This window comes from Manacus vitellinus, unplaced genomic scaffold (genome assembly GCF_001715985.3).
Source record: "Manacus vitellinus isolate BGI_N305 unplaced genomic scaffold, ASM171598v3 scaffold_44_pilon, whole genome shotgun sequence".
NCBI lineage: Eukaryota > Metazoa > Chordata > Aves > Passeriformes > Pipridae > Manacus > Manacus vitellinus.
This window is the reverse complement of record NW_021940565.1, coordinates 954,578-980,771: the sequence shown is the minus strand read 5'-3', so window position 1 is coordinate 980,771 and position 26,194 is coordinate 954,578. Positions and strand designations below refer to the sequence as shown.

The window sequence follows — 26,194 nt, the reverse complement described above, 5'->3', positions numbered from 1 at the left end:
TGTAAAGCATCTTTAGTAGTAGACAGATAAAATGCATGTTTCTCTCTTTGTATCTCAGCTGCATAAAATTCCTTCAAGTTTAATATATTGGCTAGCCTTACCTCCCTTCAAGTAACTTTTTTAGGAGGAGTGTTTTTCTTTATTATTCTGTTCTAAAAATACCAGATATACTGAATAATATCCATCACAAACCTACTAAATTTGATAAATATTCTCAGTCCAGCTCCACTTAACTTATTCATAATCTTTGTCTATTCATTTACACTTATCTTTCTTTTTAATAAAACTGATTTTATTTCTACACCAGCAAGTCAAACAGTGACTTTTTTGTAGCTTTGATTACTTTTAAGGAAGAGAAATAACTACGCATAAAATACCCCTAAGAGCTATAGTAATTCTGCCATAACCCAGAAAGGGTTTTCCAAAGGCATTATTTCAGTGAGTACATTCCTGCCTTAATACTGAATTCAGACACACGAGGGCTGAGCACTGCTGTTAGATTTGGAAAAGCAAATGCAGTGACACAGCCCGAAACTGCAAAGCTGTCGGCGCTGGGCTCGGAATTCTCCCTGTGCCGAGGCTGGGGCTCGTGTTTCCCTGCTTATCCAGCAGCTGTTGGGAACGGGCTGGTGAATGGAGCCCCTTGTCTGGCCCGTGGAGCCAATGACAAGTGTCTGGGTTTCCCAACGGGAAGTGGCCCAGCAGCCAGGAGCTAAGTTTAGTGCCATGGATTTGTTTCTCTGACTTCATGTGCTGCCCCCACAAAGGGAATCAGCCCATAGGGCTGAGAAGGAGCAAGACAACTAAACCTCCCTCAGCCAGACTCTGGGGCTCTCCTGCCAAGCATCCACATCAGGAGTTTTCCTGGATCTGAAGTTAACAGCACAGCATGCAATTTTTGGGCAAGTATTCACGCTAAAGCTCGGCTTTTTTTGGAGGAGAGGAAACGCTGGTTTATTTTCTAAGACAAATATATTTCAAAGGAGGCAAGATCACAAGGGTATTTTAGTCAAATGAAGTAAATATTTTAAAAAGGACCCCCCTTCTTTGTTCAAGAGAAGAAAATGGCTGTGGACGATGGTTTGAACAGCATACTGGTTGCTGACAAGTGAGGTTGACAGTTTGGTGATTTATTTTTAGCTGGAGAATTTTTTTCAAACAGAAGTACTGTGTAGCCTTGGCAGTTGCTGCATATTCGGTGTGGGTGGATGGAACTGAGAAACTGCATCTGTGCTAACAAGCTTTTTGGGATTCCATTAAAAAATTAAACTCATGTACTGGAAACTGAAGCTGTATCAGCTCACCTGGGGAGCTCTGCCCTCCGAATATCCTCCAAAAGGTAAGCAGTGCTGCCTGCCCAGGGCACTTGCAAAATACTTAATTTGGGCCTCAAGATATGACATCAGCTCAGATTTGGGCTGTTAGATTGACATTATCTTTCTCTCCTGAGATGGCAAGTCGATGAGTTAATCTCTGTCCTCTCCTTCAAAGCTTTCCCTTTAACTGGAAAGGCTAAAAATAAATTTCAGAAAGGCAGCTGAGAAACAGTTTAATGTGGTCATTGTTCCAGGTGCTGAGTCTAAGGAGAATACCTAATATACTGTAAGACTTCCAATAAGAAGTAGTTATGTCACTGGGAAAGCAGCTTGGACATTTATGTCATGATAGCTCAAAGGTCTGGTCAGTTGGTGCGTTACATCTGCAAAATAAACCTCTTGCCAGCTCAACTTCATGAGTGGGGATATTTCTTGCTGCCTTAGGGATTGGCTGAGCCATGTTTTCAAGGAGTCTTTCTGTGGAAGAGCTCTTACTTCAAATGTTTGTGTTAACACTGGGAGTAAATAGCTACTTATTTGATTTCCTTAGAAGTTGATAATATCTTGGCTTTGATGTGGCCAGTAGTAACAACTCCTCAGGAATTCTGTTGGAGAGAAGTGTAATCCACATTAAGCAACTTCTCTCCCAAAGTACTGATTTAAAAAAAGTGCTCAGTGACTTGCTCTAAGTTGTCATGTTTGGCCATCCCACCTTTCCTGGAGAAGGACTGGGTGACCTAATCCTCCTCACCCTTCACACTGGAGAGGTTTACTGGAACTTGCCACGACACAGAAAGAATGTCAAACAGACTTTTGAGCTACAGTTTCCCAGTCACCTCTGAAATCTGCGTGTTCCTTCATTGCACTCCTTTCTCTAAAGCCATCATTGGGGGAGTAGTTGCTGTCCACTGTAGGCAGGATTCAGAGGAAGAGACTGGAACTTCAGTACTCAATGGAAAGAGGTATGTGATCCAGAGCATCAACAGCTGCTGGTGTCTCTGCTTGTTTCTAGATCCTCCCAGTTGTAAAGCTGGCATGCTTTTATAGGAGCTGAGAAAATCCTTAGTAATTAAGGGAATAAGCTTTTTGATGCAATATTTAGGATTTTGCAGAGGTTTCATTTGTAGCTTTTGGTACTTAATTTTAATTACATTAAAATATCTTTCTTTGAGAAAGTGGTTTTTTTATTATCTGTGGTGCTGTTGGGTTTTGGTTCCTCACCAAAAGGCACATTTAAAGGAGTGAGACTGGTACTGTGGGTGGATTCTGGTGCTTCTGACAGTTCCTAAATCTGCTACAAGATATGTCTGTTGTACCTTTTAACAACTGTTAGGTTCAGCTTTCTTGTGCTCACATGAGTTCCTCACCCTAAAGTGTTTTTTTTAAATGCATCTAAACCCCTGCATCATTTTACTGGCTGCATTTACCCCAGAATTGCCTTCCTGACAGAGTTCTGTGAGGACAGAAAATCTTAAAGGTAATGAGAGCCAGACAATTGAGTTAACAGTGTTGTACTGAACACAATCAATACTTCATCTACTTGGATATTCTCTCTTAAAACAGAAAAGCTACCAAGTGCTTCAGTAGATGGTTCACTCACAGCCTATACATTGATCTATAAAGAGATTTATGCATCTTGCATTCAAGGAATGAATGAAGATTTTCTAGTGAAGACTTTGGAGCTTAAGCTTGATTTATTTCATATGGATTCTGCACCAAAAAGCTACTTCTTTACCAGAAATTAGTAGAGGAAGACATAGGGAAGTGCTGCGTTAGGTTGATAACAGGAGAAATGGTTGTGTCACTGACATCTGAGCAAAGAAATGGGCTGAGGGACACCTCTGTTTGATAATATTAATACCAAAGGGAGGGGATAACTGGTACCAGGAAAACAGAAGACAGGGTTCTTTCTATCAACATTAGTTTCTTATTTTTTTGAAATCTCAACATAACTAACAGCTTGTGAAGTTCACTAGACAGACAACATCTTGAATTCTTCATACACTGGTGTAACTAAATCAACTGAGATCAATTTGTCTCTCCTTCTGCTGACTAAAATTCAGTAACATCAACCCCCCAAACCTTGTTTTCCCTTGGATTTTTATGTCAAGCTAGCCAAAAAATACATCTTCTAGGTAAAGACCCACCGCTTTAACCATTGCATCAGCACTTTATGAAGTTGCAAAATAAATCTGTTCCTAACAGGTGAGGTGTATGGAGAACTTTTAGGTTCTTCCATATGTTTCTCATTCTGATATCAAAGGCCACTTTTATAAACCTTTTCTATGTCAGATATATTTTGATAATTGAGGCAAGACAGTGCTACCAGCTTGGCTTGAAATATTCCCTTTTATATCATATGAGCTGTTCATGATGCAATTTTGTCACTGACTCTGAAGTCTCCTCCCTTTCTGTCTCTCCCAGACTGGTACCATAAATAGAAACCCATTCCTTGCCCATCCCAAGTTCTTGGCTCGGAGTTGTATTTCTTGGCTTTACTCAGTGGGTTGTTTACAACACTTAAGCCTTGCCCCACTCCGTGGGAGGCCCAAGGACTAACTATGGGTCTGTGCTTTGCTCCAGCAAACCACCTTATTAAGAGTCTCGTTGCTGCCGGAGAGGAACACCTAGGAATGGCATTTAGTTAGTGCCTGCATTTTACCAAAGCCAGATGTGAGCTGTCTGACCCCTTTAAACTGGTGTTTTCATGGCCACAGAGATGTCAGCAGAAAGGCCAGGTGGTCCTTTTGGGTAAAGGGTGAAGTCTGTTACAGGGTAAAGGAAGTTCATGCTGCTTCCATGCTACCACATTATTAGACAGCAGAAACTTGGCCTGTTCAGCACTGGTTTGCTTTTCAGAGTGTAGTTTGTCTTGGGTATTTTTGGTTAGTAGGAAGCGCTGAGACTTGGCTTCAGAAACAAGGCTGCTGTAGAACTTGATACTGTTCCAATCGTGTCAGCAAAATAGGAAACCCACTCGCTGCTGTGTTATCAGTTTTGTTTCCTCATATTCATTAAGGCAGAAGTCCTCCCACGAACAAGCCAGTTAAAGATCTGAAAGTGCAGTGATGCAACGTGATGTACGTTTTGAATGTGAAATGGAAAATACCAATTATACCAGTAGTTGTTATGTACCTGATGGTCTACTTTCCCTGCCCTGAGTTGACCAAGGCCTGTTCTTTGCTATTCTTAAAAGCAAGCTCATAAAATGAGTCTATCTATAAAGTAGCATCATGGATATTTATATTGGAATTTAGTTTAAAGACTCAATGGTGAAAATAAGGTGAAATAAATGGCGTATGCGAGACTCTGGGTGGCCTTGTGTTCAAGTGTCCCTGTTGGATAAAGGGGCATGGGAGAAGGCAGAAGATCACTGTGTGTGTATGTACACAGACATAGACACCCTGTGGTGTTTTGATGTAAAACACTAATATATCAGATTGAGACTGTTTGCAAGGACCAGTATTTACCCTATAATCCTTCCTTTGTCTCTCTCCCTTCCATTGACAAACCAGTCACTTTGCCCTGTGGCCAACAACACCAAATCCTTTTCAGAGCTATATTTTGATTTGCACGTTCTATTCTTTGATTAAGAGACACTGACAGTTGGTTCTGAAATTCAAAGTATAGCAAGTTTTTTAGTAGCTTCCTGAACTATGCATTTCGAAGTAGCACAGTCAGCAAGGTTTCCTTTTATTCAACTTTTTCCTGCTGCTGGAAGAACTAGAAAAATGGTTCTAAATGGATGACTTAAGTTGTACAGGAAGGGTAGCCACTCTCAGGAAACAGCTTTGAAGGGCACCACAGGGAACAGTGTAAGGAGCTGGGAAGAGCTGCTGTGCCTGAAAGGTGGATTCTTCCACTGAGGAAGTTGAGTGTACTAGAACTAAGATTTTATATTGTGCACTTACTGTGAAGGGAATAGGAACAGGATGCAGATGTGGTGGATGCAGATGTCAGAGAGATGGCCTGCAGCATAAAATAGCTATCTAGGAAAATCAGTTGTAAAAGAAACAATGCTCATCTAGAAGCCAGAAAGATGCTTGATTTTCTTCTGCCTGGGTGCATTTGACAGAATCTTATGGACTGCTGTGAGTGGGGAACACCTTCAGAAGGGTGCAGGCACAGAATTACCCTGTTGCAGGAAACTTAGTGTTTCTCACCCATTATGCCAGTGCTGGCAACTACATGATTCCCATCAGGAGCTTGTTAACACACCAGCCAACCATTAGGCTTTGGCTACAGACTCCTCTGACAGAGGCTAAAATTGATAGGACAGGTAGGGATATTTGCAAGTTACATTAATCCAGCCTAACGTTCTGCTAATCCTTAATTGTTCCAAATACCAATTACTCATCTGCTGTATTTTAACTAAGAAGTAAATGTGATATTTTAGCTAAGGTTATTTACAGCTATTCATCTAGCCACAAATCCATACATCCCCTTTCCTGGTACCTTTTCAGATGAAAACGTGCTTGTCACAAAACTTATCCATGTGTTTTTCTAAGGCTGTGCTGTCTTTCTCTACAAATTCTAGTTGTTCTTTGTGTATTAACACATAGACTAAGCTTAGTGCAAGTACCAGTGTCATTCAGAGCACTTGGACCAAATAAGAAGGCAGAAAACAGTAAACTGCAATAAGCAAAACAAAGAGGGAAAGAGAGAAAAGCCCAGGAGCTTTCAAGTAAAGGCATCTCAACCTCTGGCTACTGGGTAGTCATACTGCAGGATTCACTGAGCTTGGTTTTAGAAGAGAAAGAAGAGAGGTCACCCACTTCACAGAAATTTAGGACACCTGCATACTGTTCTTCCTAAGGTATTTCTACGTCTAGGTAATTTTTCCACACACATTAGGTGCTGGTTGCAGGGGAAATAACTCTTGTCACAAGCCATATGGGGAAAGCAGCTCCTCATCATCACAGCATATCCACAGTTCCATATACTCTTTTTCCACATCCACAGCCTAAGAAAATACAAATAATTGGAAGAAGCCAGGTTGCCTACCTTTAGCCTGATTTGTGTCCTCATCACGTGGTACAGCTGCCCTTCTCACAGAACGGAGTTCATGGATTACAGAAGTGCTGCTTTCTTGCCTTGGTGGGCTGCAACAGCTCCTCTCCCCCTGCAGAGACCAAACCCCTGACTTCCTATTCCCTGCCCCCTTTTATACCCCTCTGCAGGCCCACCACCCTCCCAGGTGAGAGACTGCCATGGGGAGTGTTCGTTAACCCTCCCATGTCCACCTGTTTGGAGGAGCCTGTGCTGCTACAAACCAACTCTGCTGGAAAGCTAGGGCTTTTAAAGAATTCATCTAACAAATCTTTGTTAGGTAATTTGATGGGGCCCTTTTGGAGAGCTGTCCTGAGTGTTACTAATGAGCAAATACGCAGCTCAGACTGGGGGCACTGGATGGGCCTTGCTTTCTGTGTCTTTCCAAAATCCTGACACATCCAAGAGCATTCACGTGTTCAGTGCTGGTACCTCTCTGAGATGTGTGTTTTCACTAACATCCTTTCCTGTTGATTCACATAAGCAGTGCTCCAGGAATGCTATGTGGAGTGGAAAAATGAATCAATCTGGGCGGTCCCCGTAACGGGTGATCCGTGTTGTAATTTGTGCAAAGGAATTTCTCCAAGGAAACTGTTTGCTTTCTTCCCAAACACTTTGTTGCCTAACTCTTAGTGGAACAAAACTCTGTCTCCGTAGCTCATCTCAAAATCGTTTCAACTTGCAGCCCAGTCCCCACATCCTCTGTTTGCTCAGCATTCCCTGGAAAGCTCCACCCTCATCCCAGCTAATAACCACGTTAACCCACAGCTGGATTTTCCCAGTCTCTCCTTCGCCCTCCTGGGAGCACTTCCTTTCCCACTGGCCCAGCCTTGCGAGCAGCTCGTGGAGGCCTTTGTGCTGGCAGTGGCAGCCCAGGATTTGTCGTGCCAAACAGCCTCCTTGTCTGCTGGGGAGCACATCATGAGCGTGGGGACAGTCCTCTTCCAGTCCAGCAGCTATGGCAAAGAGGGGGGGCTGCTCTGCTGCCTCGGTGAGGGAGCCTCCGAGCCTGCCAGGAGCTTCTCAGGTAGGATGCTCAGGGGTGTAATCCTCTCCTGTCCCTTTCCTGTGTGGGAAAGTTCCTTCAAGTGTGGGTCCTTTCAAGTCTGTCTTGTACTACGAGACCAGCCACAGGCAGGTCTGAGGTTGCCAGCTTTTACTGGGATTTTAGGATTATTGAAATGCTTCTTTTCTACAAACTGTATTTCAGAAATAGAGGCCACTTCAGCACTTAATGTGACTCTAAAATTTAAAATTTAACATATTCGCCTACTGTAGGATTAAAGAGATTGGTAATTGAAGTGTTGGCAGCAGGGGTGGGGGACAAAACACCCCTTACATGTTGGCTGAATAGGAAAAGCATTCATATCTGGAGAGGGGCAAATTGTATTGTGGGAATAAAGGAAAGGAAGGAGAGGGATGAAGCGGAACCTCCTTGCGTGACCGTGTTTTACTTGCACACTAAGTGATGATGTAAGTTTTCCATTGTATAGGAAATGATAGTACACGATTTATGGTCAGTCTTGAAAAGGAGCTGAGATAAAACAGAACTTCCCAGCTCATTTCCTCCCTTCAGGTGCAGACAGAGCTTGCAGGCTGCTCAGCTGGGGGGGGGCATAATTTGTGATGTGCTTTGGTTATCTTAGTTTCCTTAATGACATCTGTACAATGATCACGTTCTGCTGACCTTCCACAGCCTTATGTACTGGATGGTGTAGATCCCACACTGTACAGAGCAGTGTGGTTATTATGGAATAATAGCTTGCAAGAGGTACTTTTATATCCTGGTAAAATCCCCTTTAGTAGGTGCTGGGAAACCTTTACAGTTAATTTAAGCATCCAAGTCACTCTAACATGAAAGTGAAGGAAGTTAGTGAGACACGAACTCTTAAAAGCGTTTGATTTTTAGGTAATGTGATTTTTGGGTGAGCACTGTAGCTAAGTGATTGAAGCTCCTCATCAAACATTAACTTCTGCTGGCTTTTTCTGTACAGCAGGTGGGTGTTAAGAACTTGTGCCAGCCTCCCAGGCATTCCCAAGGAAGTGATGGTAGTCCCACGTCTGCTTTGACTCCCCCCCAGCCAATCCAGCACAGCCCCAGCCGTGTTTCCGTGTGGGCAGAGCAGGTGGAATTTCTGCTGGCTTTGCCTTGGCTGCAGTGGGCTCAGCGTGGGCAGGGGGCTGCCTGCAGCACCTCTGGAGCTGAGCTGGCACTGGGCTGCTTCAGGCTTTCCATGGATCCATGGATAAACACTTGGTGCTGTCTGGGGAGCAGGGTGCTCACTGAGTGAGTGTTTCTGGCTGGAGAAAGAAACTTAAGGGGTGCTTTGGTTTAGAATAAATGCTTATATTTTTGTTTAAAGCCTTGCACGTGTTGGCAGATACATAATTGAAACACACCAAGGTATTTCAGAGCTGAAAGGTCGGGTATTTTTTGGAAACTGCCTACTTTTGTGTTTGCTCCTTAGCAGAGATGCCTAAGTCAGAGTTCTCATACAACACATTTGACTTTGCTTAAGGCACTGAAACACTAACACAAGCACTGTAGGAGAATAAAGAATGTATTATTTAATTAAATATGTATTTTTACTCCATAAAGAGAGCTGGCTTTAGGAACTGGTGTTCTTTCCTGGAGCTTAACAACTGGACATACATATGCACACACCCAGCCCTAAAAAAATACAGTGGGATGTTGGCAGCCATGCTGTAATGTAGGGGGTGAGCATTGGGATTTCTTATTTTCTATGACAGCACCCAGTCTGATGGGTTAATATACTGTAAAACTAATTGCAGTTGATAGTTAGGAATAAGAAGTGTATGTAAATATTGCATCTGCAGGCAATGCAATCAAGGAACTGACATTTTGGTGGCTTAATCTCTAGTCCCTTTTTTTCATGCCAGGGGAACCTTGATAGAGGCTATTTTGGCAAGGCTTGGGAGGTGTGTTATTAAGTAAGGGCAGAATGAACAGGTTGTGCAAGCAATAGAACTGAATAATTACCAGAAATGCAGTCAAAAGCCACTTAGCTACATGTTTAAAATGAAAACAGAACAAACTTCAACCACTTACTTTCTCATGTACCTACAATACAGTTAAAATTGCATTAGAGGCTGGAAACCCCCCTTATCCTCATTTTCCAGGCTTGAGCTCTGTCCTGTGACACAGATTTGGCACGTTCCTTTCCCTATTACTTGGCACAGGCCTCTTCCTGTTTTGTGTCTCGCTGACTTCCCAATTTTCCCGTCCTGTATTGGATTTGAGCTCTTTGTTCTCTTTTCAAGTGCCTTATAGACCAGCTTTTGCTCACGAGTGTAAATCTCGGGGGCCTGGGGAAGGGGGTAGGTGACCACAGCACGTTCTCTCGCAGTGGTCTGACTTCTCAGCCCCTCAGAAACGGGCCAAAGCAATGACTGTAAGGCAAAGAAAGCCTCAGGTATTTTTTTTTAAAGAGAACTTTTTATGTTTAATGCATTTAATGAAATCTCTTCACAGTGCACATTTCACTAAGTTCAACAAGAGAATTCAGAAATAGGTATTGGGACAGTTACTTAAATCAGTTGTGCCATCAGAGAAAAAATATATACCTTTACACCTTCATGTTTTTTGCTCCCTTGAGCAGCCCATGTGTATGAAATCCCAACATCGCTCTTTCTCATCTTAATACTGAAGTTCATTCTGCTTCATGTTCCTGAAAAACTTCTCTGTGGATTGGAAAGCCAGTGGGGGTCCTCACATAGCACTACCATGAGGTGTTCAGGCAGCTTTGCTTCTTACTACAATTCCTTCTAAAACCCTGTGCATTTAGACTGGTTTTAGTCATCACAAAAACTGTACGGACTTTTTTTTTCTTTTGTTTACAAACATAGCTGATTCCTCCCCCTGCTTCCTTGTACTAACAAGTTTTCATCACTTGTCCTTTGAAACAGCAAAGGAGGGTTGCCTGGCTATTCAGAAAGGCTGCTGCTAAACACCCACCATCACCTGTGCTACCTTCTGTCTGTCCCTGGCAGTTTTCCACCTCTTATTTACACAGCCCTGTAATATGTTACAAGTCACCATCATTCCTGTTAATATTGACTCAGTTACTTATACATCTAATTTGTGTCATAATTCAGCCTTACCTGTAATGCTGGTTTCAGATCCAGGCTTGTCTACGCCCACCATAGGAACCATAAAGATATAAAACGTAACATTTTGTCATTGAAAGGTTTCCTGCGCTGCTTCATGTAATTTAAAAAAGCACTTTTAATTTTGCACTGATTTTTTATATATATGAATGCTTAAAAAAAATCAAATTGAGGCATATATAAATAGACATATATATAATAAATAATAAATAGAAATTTTATATATGTAGTTTGCTACTTGGTATATAGGTAGTTAACCATCTTTTCCAGCCCCTCCTAGAAGGGACCTATAGAATGAAGAGTCCACAACGTGGGATTGAAAACCACTGATTTAAGAGTCCAGATGTGGTGTTCCCTTTCCCTAAGGGCACAGTATGCTGTAGGAGCATTGCTCTGCTGTACACTGGGGTTTTGATCTATTTAAATCTATTTGATAAACTTGATCTATTCCCCCAGAGGGTGGTTGGTCACTGAACAGGCTCCCCAGGGAAGTGGTCATGGTCCCAAGCCTGACAGAGTTCAAGGAGCATTTGGACAAGGCTCTCAGGCACATGGTGGGATTGCTGGGGTGTCCTGTGCAGAGCCAGGAGTTGGACTCAACGATCCTTTTGGGTCCCTTCCAACTCAGGGTATTCCCTGATTCTATAATTTACAGCTGTACACAGAATAACTGTCTCTTCTGCTCCTTTCCCAGAGGCCCTGCACCGCCCCTACGGCTGCGATGTGGAACCCCAGGCACTGAACGAAGCCATCAGGTGGAGCTCCAAGGAGAACCTGCTCGGAGCCACTGAGAGCGACCCCAATCTCTTTGTTGCACTTTACGATTTTGTAGCAAGCGGAGACAACACCCTCAGCATCACCAAAGGTAGGGCTGGGGGTCACACAGCAGCTGCCAGCCTGGCAACTGGGCAGCAGAAAACAGAAAGTGGAATCCTTGCCCGGATAGAAATGGGAATAGCACAGTTAGGGAAGTTTGTTCCCTGCACTGATGGTGGTAAGCAGACGGTCTGTCCCTCGCTGGTGCTGGAGGGACACCTGCTGGGCAGTTTTCCTCGGACAAGCACAGTCCTGCCCACTCCTGTTCCAGGCTCCCCAGATCACTGCCCTGTGAGATACCTGTTGTAGGGAGGGGCAGAGGGAAATGGTGGCATTATGGAAGGTAACAGAACTCAGCACTTTCACACGGGACAAAATCAAGAATTGAGCATTGCAAAGGGACTTTCTGGTCAGTACATATGTCAGAATAAGACCTGCTGCAGAAGTGTTTCAAATCATGTGTCATTTAAGGCTTCAAGGAGACAAACCTCATCCCTCCAAGCAAATAAAGTCTTTCTAGTCTAAAAAGCTGGAGTACAAGAAGCTTTTTAAGTTCACCACTCTCACTGCAGTAAATTAGGGAGCAGTATCATAGGTATTCTGTCTGAAACTTTGCTTCATAAATACTTGATGTACAGCAGTTTAGTTATGAGTTTTGTTGTTAAGCCACCAACCCAGGCTCAGCTGATGCTGAGTTTCTCCCTCCCTGAGACCCAACAGCTTGCACTGTACTTACTTTGCTTTTGTCTTTCTGTTCAAAGGTGAGAAGTTGCGAGTCCTGGGTTACAACCAGAATGGTGAGTGGAGCGAGGTACGTTCGAAGAACGGGCAGGGCTGGGTACCAAGCAACTACATCACGCCAGTGAACAGCCTGGAAAAGCATTCCTGGTACCACGGGCCCGTGTCCCGCAGTGCAGCAGAGTATCTGCTGAGCAGCCTCATCAACGGCAGCTTCCTGGTGCGGGAAAGCGAGAGCAGCCCAGGGCAGTTGTCCATCTCGCTCAGGTACGAAGGACGTGTTTACCACTACAGGATCAACACCACCTCGGATGGGAAGGTGAGGATCTCTGGACAATGCTAAGGGTATAAGGGTATTAACTAAGAGGTGATGCAGAATCTCAAGTTGCAGGCTGTTAAGGGAGGGAGATGTGAGAGAAAACAGGTCCGCTGGTTTATTAATATAAGAAAAGAAGAAGTGTGCCAAGAGTTTGGTGGTAGCTCACCAAACAGCACTTTGGAGAAGTGCAGACAGTACCTGTCCCAGCTGAAAGTATCTAAGGAGCAAGGCAGCTGTGGTTGGAGGTGGTGATAGCCCTCCACTGGTCCACTTAAAATAAGCAGAGCTTTGGTAAGTTAGCATTTTTAACCTAGATCAAACAGTAATATGTTGTGTTGAGAGGTGCAAAAACAGGCCTTGTGCTTGGCTAAGAATTCCAGTTTCTAGTCCTGTAAAGCACGAGGCAGGAGGCAGCACAGCTCTTAAGTGATAACTGATTTCTAGCTGCCTTCTGCAAGTAAAAGTCCCACAGATTAATAATCATTTGCCCAACAAGATGAGAACAAATGTTCTAAAGTCTGTTTCTCCAGCTCTTTAAAAAGAACATTTTTACTGTACCTGTTTTCCAGTGTTACTGAAAGCTTCCAGCTCCTTTCATTTAAGCAGATTCCTGGTTGTTTCTTGCCAGGTCTATGTGACAGCAGAAAGCCGTTTCAGCACCCTGGCAGAGCTCGTGCACCATCACTCAACGGTAGCAGACGGCCTGGTGACAACTCTGCACTACCCAGCACCCAAGTGCAATAAGCCCACTGTCTATGGAGTGTCCCCCATCCATGACAAGTGGGAGATGGAGAGGACTGACATCACCATGAAGCACAAGCTCGGGGGAGGGCAGTACGGCGAGGTGTACGTGGGGGTCTGGAAGAAATACAACCTCACTGTTGCTGTGAAAACATTAAAGGTGAGTTTTCAGCACTGTTCATTTGGCCACCATTTATGAACAGAGTAAGGAAATTGAAGTATTTTAAATTACACCACCTAATAATATGAGTATGAGAAAATGGAGAGTGCTGATCTGCATTAAGTCCATGCTTCAGAGTAGCTTTGCAGATCAAAGGTACCTTATCAAACTTATACCAGTGCATGTGCCTGGAAACAAGTTGGAATTTTGGCCCAGCAGGAACTGCATGTCCAAATCAGATCTGTAGAAATGGTTACCAGGTTGACGTCCCTTCCTCCAGAGGACCTGTGGAACTTTTAAGAAATTAGAAGAGTTGGAAATACCTTCTACAACCTTTCCTCCACTCCTGAAAAAATGCAGCATCTCCATCTGTCTTTTCTTTTCAAAACCTTCTGTTTGTTTCAACATTAACAGCTGCAATTCTGTGTGCTCTCTAAGAAAGGGAGCTTTCAGACTTAATTTTTATAGCTAAGTCAGTGATCCTGAGGGTCTTTCACTAGACACAACAGCTACCAAACAAGCCAGTCTGGCACTGTCTGGGCACTGCAGATCTGTCACCTCACTGTGCTCTGGGCCAGCCAGGCAGCTCTTCAGGGCTGTTACAGTTTGCTTTGGTAAAAGCCAAGACACCAGAATGGTGTCAGCCTGAATGTGTGGTGTTAACCAGACCTTGGACATGAAGATAAATGTTCCCTTCTTTTTGCTCTCTATTTATCTAGGAAGATACCATGGAGGTGGAAGAGTTCTTGAAAGAAGCTGCTGTGATGAAGGAGATCAAGCACCCAAATCTAGTGCAGTTGTTAGGTCAGTGACATACGTTGCTCTTTCTGTTCTTACTTAGTCTTTATTTTGGCAAAATCTCATCTTGTTTAAATGCAGTAGCAGCTTTGCTGTACTTATATAACTTTTTGAATCAGGTCAGGTTATAGGGTGATATTTTTGACAGCTTTATGTAATATTGGAGCTAAGAGACACTAATTTTAAATAAAACATCAAATACAGTCACATTAGTAGACAACTTTGCTGTTGAGGCACAACTATGTGTTACATAAAAATTTGCAATATCATCCTCCTGTTAGTTTGTGCCCTTGGCCCCAGACATGCTCCAGGGTTCAGTTATCAGGCTCAGATTCCTTCTCTGCCCTATTGAATCAAATTTACAAAATTATTTTCCATGACTTATTTGCCTGAGAGAACAGAACAAAACTGTAAGAAAATTGGAAGTGAAAGGAAAAATTATATTTGAAGCACAACAAATACTGCTCTTTGTACTTCTCAAGTGAGGGATGTCTATAGAATAGGCTGCACTGAAGAGAACAAATTAGTCCCTAATTAAACAGAAGACACCAGATCGCTGCTGCTCTGAGGGGCCCTGTGTATCACCAAATAAGTACATGAGATCAAACACCACATGACTGGAAGAAATCCACAGGCTTTACAGCTTGGCTGAGCCCCCTTGTCTCACTGGCAGATGCACCATATGATGATCATTATTAAATAGTCTGCATAGCTGTTAATTCTACATGTACAAAGATTCTTAAGGAGACACCCTAAACCTCTACTAGTGTTTAATTGCTTCTGGACTTCTGCTGCTTTCAGGAGCGGAGCTGTCAAGCCAAGCCTAGGATGAAAGGAGAAATGTGAAGCATGTGAAGGGTTTTACTTACTAATGGCAACTATTCTGTACCCATTTAAAAAACAGGCACAGATGAAGTGTCTGCCCAGCCCTGTCTGGTTCCAGGAGCAGAGACTCGGAGATTTGTCATCACAGAGCTGCATCTTTGCTCTTTGTGATGCTCAGCATAGTTGTGTTTTACTCCTGCATGTGCAGAAGGGTATGAACAGGCCTTTGGTGCTGCAGGGGGAGTTCACAGAGATGTGACAAGAGTATCCTGTTGCCCCCCTCCTCCACCAATACATGCTTTGTACAGTGACTGCAGCAAGTAGCCATCCCAGGAATGTGTAAGAATGCTGCTTCAGGAGCAGGTCCCACCGTGCTGATTCCTTACCCAGCACATGGGAGTGCTTCACATTACTCTGTAGTGACGTTTCAGTCTGGAAATCTTGCCAGCTGACAGGTACCTGCTTCCAGTTGGCCACTCTTTAGCTTTGTCAAGGCAGGGAGAGGAAGAAAAGCAAATGACATGTTCAAAATATCTCCTATTTTATCCTGTAACCTTCCAAAGAACAGAACTACTGCTTCATGTCTATTATATAGGAATAGCAGTACTTTCATAGACATGTTCCTTTCTATCCATAAAGGGGATGGACAGATAAATAGACAGAAGCACTGAGTTTTACGTTGGGCTGCATTGACCTGGCTAGATGGAAGTCTTCACTTTTCAGAGAAACACTCATCGGTCCAGAATCCAAAAAATGGACATTAAATCAGGAGCAGTGATAAGAAAGGGAAACTTTATTCACATGCTCCCCTGCTCCTCACTGCCAGGTGTGTGTACCCTGGAGCCACCCTTCTACATCGTGACGGAATACATGCCATATGGGAACCTGCTGGACTATCTGCGGGACTGCAACCGGGAGGAAGTGAGTGCTGTTGTGCTGCTCTACATGGCCACCCAGATCTCCTCTGCCATGGAGTACCTGGAGAAGAAGAACTTCATTCACAGGTGGGTGAAGTCTCGTGGAGCTGGTGCAGTTTCAGACTGCAGTGATGAACAGGCACCAGTGTGGAGGCCCAGGAATTCCTGATTTTGGGGAGGTTTTTTCCAGAGTTAGGTTTCACACTTATCCATTGGCTGTTGGTTTCAGTACTGTCCTGCAGTACCTCATACCCAGGACTTTCACAGCAGACTTATAATCTTGTGCCTGACAGCAGTTGGTGTTGTGCTGTACCCCCTGTGTGCCAGACAGTGCCCACCTCAAGTCCTGTTTTAATCCAGATAAAGCCATGTCATAAACCAATTACCAGTGTGTGATGAGCTGCTGATCTCATCCTATCCTCAGGAAACATACACTTCTCACCGTAACAGCTATGATTATTGGAAATTTAATAGAATTTAAAGAATTAACCCTAATCCTGACTTACCTCAGATTCTGACACTGTTCAGGGCAAAGCTCACCTTGCCTTTACCTGCTGTGTCCATAGAGTGCTTCCCAATTCAGGAGAGTGGGACCCTGGACTGTATTCAGAAGCCCTGCTCTTGCTGCAGTAGTGTCCTTTTTTCCTTTGTCCAGGGACTTGGCAGCACGGAACTGCTTAGTTGGAGAAAACCACGTGGTGAAGGTGGCTGACTTTGGCTTAAGTCGACTCATGACTGGTGATACCTACACAGCCCACGCTGGGGCCAAGTTCCCAATCAAGTGGACGGCTCCCGAGAGCCTGGCCTATAACACCTTTTCAATCAAATCAGATGTGTGGGGTAAGAAAACTCACCTTCAGTGCTTTTTTCTTGTCCATTTTGTTTTTCTCTGCCAGCCTAGATGGTAACTTGCTTTCTGGCCTGGGCAGAAAGGTGTGGGGAGGAGATGGTCACATGCCTGGCCACAACTTCGTGAATCAGTTCTTAGCACGTGATGTCTTCACCTAGACTGGCCTGAGGTACTTGTGAGGAAACGATGCTGCCTCAAGCTGCAGTGAAGGCCACAGCATAATGAGCAACACAAGAGGAGGGCAGACTTATCACCAGGAATTCTGTTTTCCTCCTTTTGCAGCCTTTGGGGTGCTGTTATGGGAAATTGCTACCTATGGAATGTCACCGTACCCAGGCATCGACCTCTCTCAGGTGTACGATCTGCTGGAAAAGGGTTATCGGATGGAGCAGCCGGAGGGGTGCCCTCCCAAGGTGTATGAACTCATGAGGGCATGTGAGTATCTTCTTCCAGTTTGGGGGACAAAGCCTGAGGGTGTGGGAGGGATCTGTAGTGTAGGGATCTAAGAACCTGTCTCCAGCCATACCTGGTCCCCAGCACGTCACAGAAAGTCAGGGTGGACTTCAGGTAGGAAACAAAGAAGCTGGGTAGTGAGGAAGGGTATCACTGCTTAAAAAAAACCTTCAGTAAGCTGACAAAAGCCCAAAAGCTGGAATTCATGTGATATTAATGCAAAGTGAGCAGAATGCCAGTCACTTTCCAGACCTTCTGGTGATACCAACAGACACTGTTTCCAGAGTACATTCCTCTAGTGTGGGTTCTCACTACAGAAATTACACTTTTCGTTATGATCCCCCTCTGTAACTTTCCAAGCTCCATCTAGGATCAAGGCACTCTCCTCTATGCCCCATGAGGTGCACACATCCCTCTTTTGGATGGTCTGCCTGAATTTCAGTATTAAGAGCATGTGAGCAGGATGTTACCTGGAGCTTTTCACACACTGCTATCTGTGACTGGGCTGGATGTGTTCAGTCCAAGCACCCAGGGTAGCAAATCTAGAATTGTCCTTTGCCCATAAAAAATCAGAAAGAGAGAAAGGGAGAGCAGAAAAACCTGTGGAGGGTGCAGAGAGCTAGGACTTTTAGAACTGGTTCCTTCTTTTCAAGGTTGGTTTGTTAGGATACAGTAGGGTGACTGACTGCTATGAATTAATACCTGTGAACAATTCTAAAGCCTGCTTATCAGTAGGTCAGAGTCTGACTTTCTGTCTCCTTGGACAGAATAAAAATTCATCTCCTACCCATTTCAGGCACTGAGACTCACTCTGCTTTCTGACATTGCAGGCTGGAAGTGGAACCCACCAGACCGACCTTCCTTTGCTGAGACCCACCAGGCCTTTGAAACCATGTTCCACGACTCGAGCATCTCAGAGGGTGAGAGCTGCTGTTGTTTTATTCCTGAAACAGCACTGGAGGTTACCCCATAGTGAGTGATGGAGAGAGACAGCAAGATGAATGCATATCACAGTCCCCTGCTGACTGCAGCAATTAGGTCACGAAATATTATTCTCCCAGCCTTCATTTTTAAAAAGTGTGCCTTAATCTCTGGATTTTCTACTTAGCTACTTCTGGGAGCAAATCTGTGCAACTCAGCTCTCAAATACAATCAACCAGGAGGTAAATACTGGTGAGGGGTGTGATACTGCTCAGCAGACAGGCAGAAATGTCTGAGCATCTGCTAAATTTTTAAATCAAATATGAAAGTGATCCATCCACCTCCCTCCTACAGAAAAAACTCATCAGATGGAATTTTATCAGGGTAGATCTATAACAGGCACATCCAGTGGCCACACAAATGTGTGTGGCCCGGAGGCTGTGGGTTTTTTTCTCTTTGGTTTTTTTTTTCCAATCACATACCTTTTGTTGGTGTTGGGAAGGAAACATGTAGTCTTCATTTCCAATAGGGAGGTGCAGTGCAAAGCAGCTTAGATCCAGATCCAGAGAGGACACAGATTTGGGGGATCCCAGGAGCATCAATAGGAGGCACCTTGATTAAAAACAGAGGCAGATGCATTCAGTGCTGGCTTTAGCTCTTCATCAACCCTTTACCCAGCACAGAGCTAGATTTGTATTAGACCTCTTGTACAGATCCTACTCCTTGGGGTTTTTGTCTGAATTTATAAAGATGCAAATGAGTTTGAAATCATTATGAAAAACATCTGACCCTGAACACTTCTAGACTTGAACAAAAACTAAATCCATAAATTATGTATTTCTCAGTCATGGATCTCTTCCTGCCAGTCTGGATTTTCAGTAAAGACCCAGATCTTTTTTTTTCCTCTTCCTCTGCTGGTCTGTGTTTCAACTATTCCTTTTTTTTTCCATACAGAGGTAGCAGAGGAGCTTGGAAGAACAGCCTCCTCCTCATCCATAGTTCCTTACTTGCCCCGCTTACCCATTCTTCCCTCCAAGACGAGAACACTGAAGAAACAGGCAGAGAACAAGGAGAACATCGAAGGAACACAGGAGCCTGTGGAGCACTCGGCTTCCAGCTCAGCACCAGGTATGGGCACTGGGACAGGGGCAGTGAGGTCACAAATTCTGGGTGTAAATTCCCAGAGAAACAGAAGAAAACCAAACAACACGACACGGGAAGGTGCTTTGTGCTGCTGTGTCATGAGGGCTGTTGGCCACCTCAGCAGCCCAATTATTTACCAGCAAACAGAAAACACTGCAGCCTTTTCAATGTTCTTTTAGTAAATCCCGTTGCATTTTTTTCTTTCATATTTAGTTTTGCTGCTTCCTTTTAAATGACAGCTTCAAAACTGAAGTTGACAATTCAACAAGAGATTTTTTTTTTAATACTTACGGTGTTTAGGAAGGAGGGAAAAAGTACAGGAAGGGAGTAAGAAACTGGAATAAAAGAACAAATTTTTTCTGATCTCTCTCTCCAAAGTGGCCTCCTCAGTATAGGCAGCAGACAAGTCACACGCAGAAATGGAAAACATTAAATTAAAAATAAAATAAAAGTGCTCACTTCCTCTCTATCTCTGCAGCAGCTGGGCAGGTAAATACTCCAGGTGCATAAAGCCCACCGCAGGACAGGGAGCTGGAAATGGAAATAGATGTTGTGGATTCACAGCTGTTTCCTCTGCCCAGGTTTCATCCGAAGCACACAGCCAACAACTGGGTCTCCTGCGCTGCCCCGCAAGCAGAGGGACAAGTCACCCAGCAGCCTGCTGGAGGATGCCAAAGAGACCACGTTCACCAGGGACAGAAAAGGCGGCTTCTTCAGCTCCTTTATGAAGAAGAGGAATGCTCCCACGCCTCCCAAGCGCAGCAGCTCCTTCCGGGAGATGGAGAACCAGCCCCATAAGAAATACGAGCTGACGGGTAACTTTTCCTCTGTTGCTTCCTTGCAGCACGTGGACGGGTTCTCCTTTGCTCCCACGCAGCAGGACACGAGCCTGGCACCCCCCAAGTGCTATGGAGGGGGTTTTGTGCAGAGGACCTTCTACAACGATGATGGCACAGGGCCCAGCAGCGGTGGGGGCGTGAGCACCAGCGGAGGGTGGTCGGGCATCACTGGTTTCTTTACACCACGCTTGATTAAAAAGACACTGGGTTTACGAGCAGGAAAACCCACTGGCAGTGAAGAAGCTTCAAAGCCTTTTCCAAGGTCAAACTCTACATCTTCCATGTCCTCAGGGCTTCCAGAACAGGATAGGATGGCAATGACCCTTCCCAGAAATTCCCAGAGGTCAAAAATTCAGCTGGAACGGACTGTGTCCACCTCCTCTCAGCCCGATGAGAGCACGGGGAGGGCCAATGACCTGCTTCCCAAAAGGTTTGAAGAAGGCCCTGCTTTGACCAGAGAGAGACCAAAAGCAAAACTCTTGCCAAGGGGTGCCACAGCACTCCCCTTCCGAACTCCCTCCACGTTGGAAGAAAAGGAGGGTCCAGGGCTAGCAGCAGCTCCTAAGGGAAAAGAAAAAAACAGTGGCTCACGACAGGGGGCCCTTGAGGATGGCGAGAGGCCGGGGTGGTCATCTCCAGGCAAGGCTGCAGCAATACTTCCAACCACTCATAACCACAAAGTGCCAGTCCTAATCTCACCCACTCTAAAACACACTCCAGCAGACGTGCAGCTCATTGGCACAGACTCTCAGGGTAATAAATTTAAGCTCTTATCTGAGCATCAGGTCACTTCTTCTGGCGACAGGGACCGGCCCAGACGGGTAAAACCAAAGTGTGCTCCCCCTCCACCACCAGTGATGAGGCTCCTCCAGCAGCCGGCTGCCTGCTCCGACGCAGCAGAAGAGCTGAGCCCCGCGGCGGGAGCGCAGCACGGACTGGAATCGAGTGAAGGGAGCAAGAAGGCGGCAGCAGCAGCAGCACCTGTTGGTGGAAAATGTGGGAGGCCCATGATGCCTCCACCTCAAGTGCCTCTGTCATCGTCTTCCACCTCCCCAGTGAAAATGGCCAACGGCACGGCCGGCGCGAAGGTGGCGCTGAGAAAGACCAAACAGGCAGCTGAGAAAATCCCCGCAGACAAGATCAGCAAGGAGGCGCTGCTGGAGTGCGCGGATCTGCTCTCCAGTGCCATCGCCGAGCCCACCCCCAACAGCCAGCTGGTGGACACGGGGCACCAGCTGCTGGATTACTGCTCAGGCTACGTGGACTGCATCCCGCACACCCGCAACAAATTCGCCTTCCGGGAGGCCGTGAGCAAACTGGAACTCAGCCTGCAGGAGCTGCAGGTGTCCTCGACAGCTGCTGGTGTTCCCGGGGCAAACCCCGTCCTTAATAACTTATTGTCGTGTGTCCAAGAAATCAGCGACGTGGTGCAAAGGTAGCTACTGTCCATCTGGGTAAGAGAAACACGCACGGGGAGGGGGGGACTTTTTTTCTGTACTGATGCTTTCAAAAGGAAAGACTGATACTTGAGTATGTGAAGTACCTCAGATCACTGAGTTCTCCTCACGTTTACAGGTTCATCTCAAAGAAATGGGGATGGAGAGGGTAGATTAAAGCTGTAAGGGGCAAACATCGAGGATCTGTCCCCACCTAATCAGGCTGATCTGCTCGGTGTGGCAAGGGAAGGCAGTTCCTTGCTCCTCCCTTGGAGAGGCAGGAGAACCATGGCAGGTTCTCGCTCTGGGAAGGATGGTTGATGTGACAGCCAGAGTACTGGGGTGGCTGCAGGCTGCTCTGCTGTACAGATCCTGCCCTGTCTGCACTCACGGGTGCTTTGCTCTCCCAACAAGGCAAAGGAAAAGCACTGGGGCTCCACTGGTACCGACGGCCGAGCAGTCGGAGCCGGAGGGGCTCCCAAGGGAGGGTCACGTGCAGTTGGGGGGAAGGTCTAATGCACTGACAGTGTTCAGAGCTGCTGGAGGTGGATGCACTAGCCTGGATGGCTTAACTTCCACAGCACTGTTGCTGCTGTAATGAGAACTGCAAAGTTAGTTAATATATGAAACTATCCCTTTTCCCTCCTGTCCACCTCATCCACCACATGTTCTCATCATCATTGTGTCAGAAGCGTCAGGGATGCTGGGCAGACTTACCACTGGAATACCCCCTTCCCCACCACACAGCCTTCACTCACTGATACCTATTTCTAGTGGTCTAGCACGGGTGCTGCTTGATGGTCGTTTTTGAGTAGTTTGGGGCTCTTGCACAACTTGCCAGTGTTGTTGTTGGGGTGGGTGGGTTGTTTCTTTTTTAAGCTATAGATTGTTTTTAACTTGTTACCAGGTTGACTCCCCATTTCAGTTTGATCCCCCTGAGGACCCACTGTAGGTCAGGCAGAGCCTCCACCACCCCTGGCTGTTCTCCACATTCCTTTAGCAGTCCCAGCACTGCAGGGCCAGCTGGAGAGCCGGGAAGCACAGCCTGGCCTGCCCACCACAGGGATTCCCCGGAGCTGTCCCTTCACAGCGCCAGATTCCTGGGATTTGTTCTAGCCCTTACCGGTCTTGCAGGCTTCCAGCTTCCCTGCATCCAAAGGTGACAAAGCATGGCAGCACACAGGGGAAGCACAAGCATCTCTCTCTATTTTTTCCTGTATTTTAAAGGCTAGGCCAGAATCCTGTGCTGTGCTGTAGGGAACATGCACATAAACTGTGCACTCCTCTGCCCGAGAGGTGACAACAGAAGTTATGGCTCTGCCTTGAAGGGCCCCCACTGGGGCTCTGATGCCTTCTCACAGTCCCAAAGTTGAGGGGTTGACATTGTCTCCCCTTGGTCCTGGTGCTGTTTGTAGGCTGTTGTGGCCTCACAGAGCTGATCTTCTGTGTCTGCAGACAACTCCCCGAGGTGCAGATGTGCTGCCAAGTAGGGAGACCTCAGCTGTTGGTTTGTGAGAGGAAGGACACAGGCCTGATACCTGACTCCAAATAAACATCACCCTGCGTGCTGCTGTTCACTTCACACTGTTGGTGACAGAGGATCTCGCTTGCTTTGCACCTTAAATCTTTTGTTTTTGGCTAAAATGCTCTTTAAACTTGTTTTCAAAGTGTGACTGTGCTGCTTTTAGAGTGGAGCAATTAGAGTGGAGCTGGGGCCAGGTGTGACTTCGGAAGGTGAGCACTTCCACTGCTGTCTAGAAGCATCACCCTGTTGGTGCTGGCGAGGCTGGGCTGTCTCAGTGGGTGTCCCTGCTTTTCCCACAGAGCATAGTGAGACAGAGGCCTTGAAAAATCTTTAGAAATGGGCTGGTGTCTGACAATCCTCCTTTTATTCCTGGTCTGTGGCAAACAACGCTGTGTCACGGTGTGTGGAGGCACAGCAGAGCAGCAGCATCTGAGGTACAATGGACCACATGAAGCTTCTCTGGCCAAGTGAAATGAGAGGGCACAAAAAGAGCCAAGCAGCCCTTTGTGCTGTCCAGTTCTGCATCGGGATCCAGCGTGCCCAGGATCCCCTGGGGGCTCTTCCACAGCCACACTCAGCTGAGCACCAAACCCTTTATCTTGTAGACTTTACTGAGGGCTTTTGTGGTTTACCTTATCTCTTTCAGTCATCTTTATGGAAGGTGTGCATCCAAACTACCTGCCTTTGGAAGGGTGACCTGCAAAGAGAAGGCTGCTTGTGGCATTGCTTCACACGGCCTGTCAAACAATCAGAAGGATTTAGAAGGTAGGGGAGCTTTCTTTGGGGCAGAAGGGCAGGTCTTGCTTGCCCCAGCAGACAATCCTCTGCTGTAGTGTCATCGTTGTACTGCTGCTCAGCCAAGGACAAAGGGGTTTTTTTAAGAAGCCTTTTCTTTTCCTGAATGCCAGTCTTCCAGAAAAGCTCCAGCAAAAGTGATAGAGTAGCAATATGGAATTTCTAACTACTAGAACTCTCCTCTTGCAGCCCTTTCAGAAGAAACCAGCTGTGTACAACAAAGCACTGGTTCCTCTCCACTGGCCATCCCCACTTCCTTTCAGATGCCACCTTGGTTTCTTCTTCCCCCACAGAAGAGATGGGCAGTGGGCCAGGGCAGCACCCGACTGCTTTTCCAGAGTCACAGAATGGCTGAGGTTGGAGGGATCTTTGGAGATCACCTGGTCCAAACCCCCTGCCCAAGCAGGGCCACCCAGAGCCACTGCCCAGGACAAGGTCCAGGCAGCTTTTGAGTATCTCCAGGAATGGAGACTCCACAACCTAAGTGCCCAACACAGGAGCCCATTCAGTGCTGATCCCTCCTGGGGTGGAAAAATGTGGGAATTTGCCTGTTGTCACTCCCATGGAGAGCATTTTCTCTGCTCTTACCTATCAGTGTATGTCAGGTAGGTAGATGGTGGCAGAGGTAGTGCTGACCTGACAGCAGGTTCTTTCCCTCTAAATAAGAGGCTGCAGAATTGCTCTTGCTTCTCCTGCCCCACAGTGTTTTATTCCCAAACTGCCGTCTGGCAGGATAGCACAAGGATGCTATCTGGGGAAGCTAGTTCTGCTGTAAATCACTGTCCAGTTGTTCTTCTTTCCACAGCTGCTCCCGAAATTGTTACTGCTCCCTCTTCTTTAGCTAGGCATGGCTTTCTCTTCAGCCTTAAAGGTCTCCACTGTGGCCAGTTCTCTGCTTTCAGCCTTGCAAAGGAGCCCATGGGTGGTAACACTGTTACTTGTCCCAGCAGAGAGCTCTTCTTGCTCCACTGTTTGGGGCAGGGGACAAGGCATGGATCCTGTTGTTTCCTCTCCCCAGTACTGTCAGGCAGCCGCGGGGGCACGGACACTGTCACAGCTGGGCTCTCTCACTTGCACTAGTATGGGCTGCAATTTAAAGTCGTCGTCTTTGCAACACGGGTGGCACCACGTCAGACCCAGTAATGCCAAGCACAGTGTGTGCTCACAGAGTGAGCTCAGTGGGGCACTTTCTCTTCCTACCACTGTGGGAATTAGCTGACTCACAGGTGCAATTCTCTCTTCTCCCTGCACTGTACACCCTTTTTGATCCCTAAGCAGTGCACTCGATTTAATCATGTTCTTTGTTAGCGTGGACAGGGGCGAGGCTGAGCCAAGAGTCTGGGTGTGGGACTGCACCAAATTTAGCCACTGGGAAAGGGGAATTGAAAGGAGCAGCGTTGCTGGTGCAGAACACAACAGGGAGGGAGGGCTGTCCTTGTCCCCCTCACACAGGATGCTCCTCCTGAGCACCACTGGCCTCGTGTCAGTGACACACAGCCCAACACGTGCATGTTGACATCCACCTCGTGGGTTTATGCAGGAGTTATGGGGCAGACCATGCTCTGTGGGCAGCAGGAACTAAACCCCACAGCAAGGGGGGGGACACAGAGCAGCCCCTCCCTACCAGGCAGGGGGAGAATGAGGGGTGGGAGGGGTTACACTGTGCAGCCACAGAGCAATCCCGACCCTGGCATCCCACCACTTACCTGAGGCAGGCTTTGGCTCCGGGGCATCCGTAGCTGTGACAAGCACCAACAGCTCCAGAAGGTGGTTGTTGCAGAGCCCACAGGCTGCTGTCTCCTCTTGTAACACACTCAGCCCAGCCCAGCTGCTGATGGGGAGCTGGCAGGTACTGAAAGAGTGACTGCAGCACACATGGAAACCTCCACCAGCACTGTCCTGCACCGGTGGCACTGGGATCATGCTGCAGTTCCCTGGAGTGTAGAACAAGCCCCTCAGCCCATTCCCTGGAGGCAGGTAACAAGAGGTTCTGGGACAACTGAGCAATGTCTGTACCAAAGGAGGTTGTTCTCCCCATGTGTCTGTTGTGAGGCCGATGGGCTCGGCCCGGCACGTTGGTTGTATCGGTAGTGAACTCATTGAGGGCAGGAATGAATTAAAATTGAACACGTTAATCACCAATCACTCTACCAGTGTTGTCAACTGGTCTTGTTTTTTAATTGTTATTGTAATATATTTTGGTTGGTTTTCTAATTTAATTCTCTCACTATTGTCTGACTGTGAACTGCGAACAGTGTTAAACTTGATGTAAATAAGGCCCTTGGAAGGGCCTCTTTGCCTGTCGTTCCACAAAGTTTTGCCAATTTGCATTTTATTTTAAATAAAGGTTGCAATATTTTATTGGCAAAAACCACTTGAGTAGATGCTGCCTTTTTTTTTTTCCTTAGGTGATATTTGAAGCTGC

General features: G+C 46.2%; 1 protein-coding gene across 2 annotated transcripts; it reads left to right on the top strand.

Annotated features, from left to right (window-relative positions):
- The first annotated feature begins 1,190 nt into the window (after positions 1-1,190).
- On the top strand, positions 1,191-26,137 carry ABL2 (ABL proto-oncogene 2, non-receptor tyrosine kinase). 2 transcript variants are annotated; one of them, XM_018079049.3, is made up of 12 exons: positions 1,191-1,339; positions 11,188-11,358; positions 12,071-12,366; positions 12,995-13,267; positions 13,987-14,071; positions 15,717-15,894; positions 16,463-16,647; positions 16,940-17,092; positions 17,941-18,030; positions 18,986-19,159; positions 19,756-19,989; positions 20,305-26,137. In XM_018079049.3, the coding sequence occupies exons 1-12, from the start codon at positions 1,273-1,275 to the stop codon at positions 21,450-21,452; spliced, it is 3,054 nt and encodes a 1,017-aa protein (XP_017934538.1). In that variant the 5' UTR covers positions 1,191-1,272; the 3' UTR covers positions 21,453-26,137. The 2 variants fall into 2 exon arrangements, with proteins under 2 accessions (XP_017934538.1, XP_029818075.1); XM_029962215.1 differs by lacking the exon at positions 1,191-1,339 and adding an exon at positions 7,287-7,392 and having other exon boundaries at positions 19,756-26,137.
- Positions 26,138-26,194: the final 57 nt, after the last annotated feature.

Bases quoted from the DNA above. Each gene is read 5' to 3' on its own strand.
- ABL2 (XM_029962215.1), top strand. From the start codon at position 7,287: ATGAGCGTGGGGACAGTCCTCTTCCAGTCCAGCAGCTATGGCAAAGAG. The intron at 11,359-12,070 runs GTAGGGCTGGGG...TTCTGTTCAAAG, and splicing joins CACCCTCAGCATCACCAAAG to GTGAGAAGTTGCGAGTCCTG. The intron at 14,072-15,716 runs GTCAGTGACATA...CCTCACTGCCAG, and splicing joins AAATCTAGTGCAGTTGTTAG to GTGTGTGTACCCTGGAGCCA.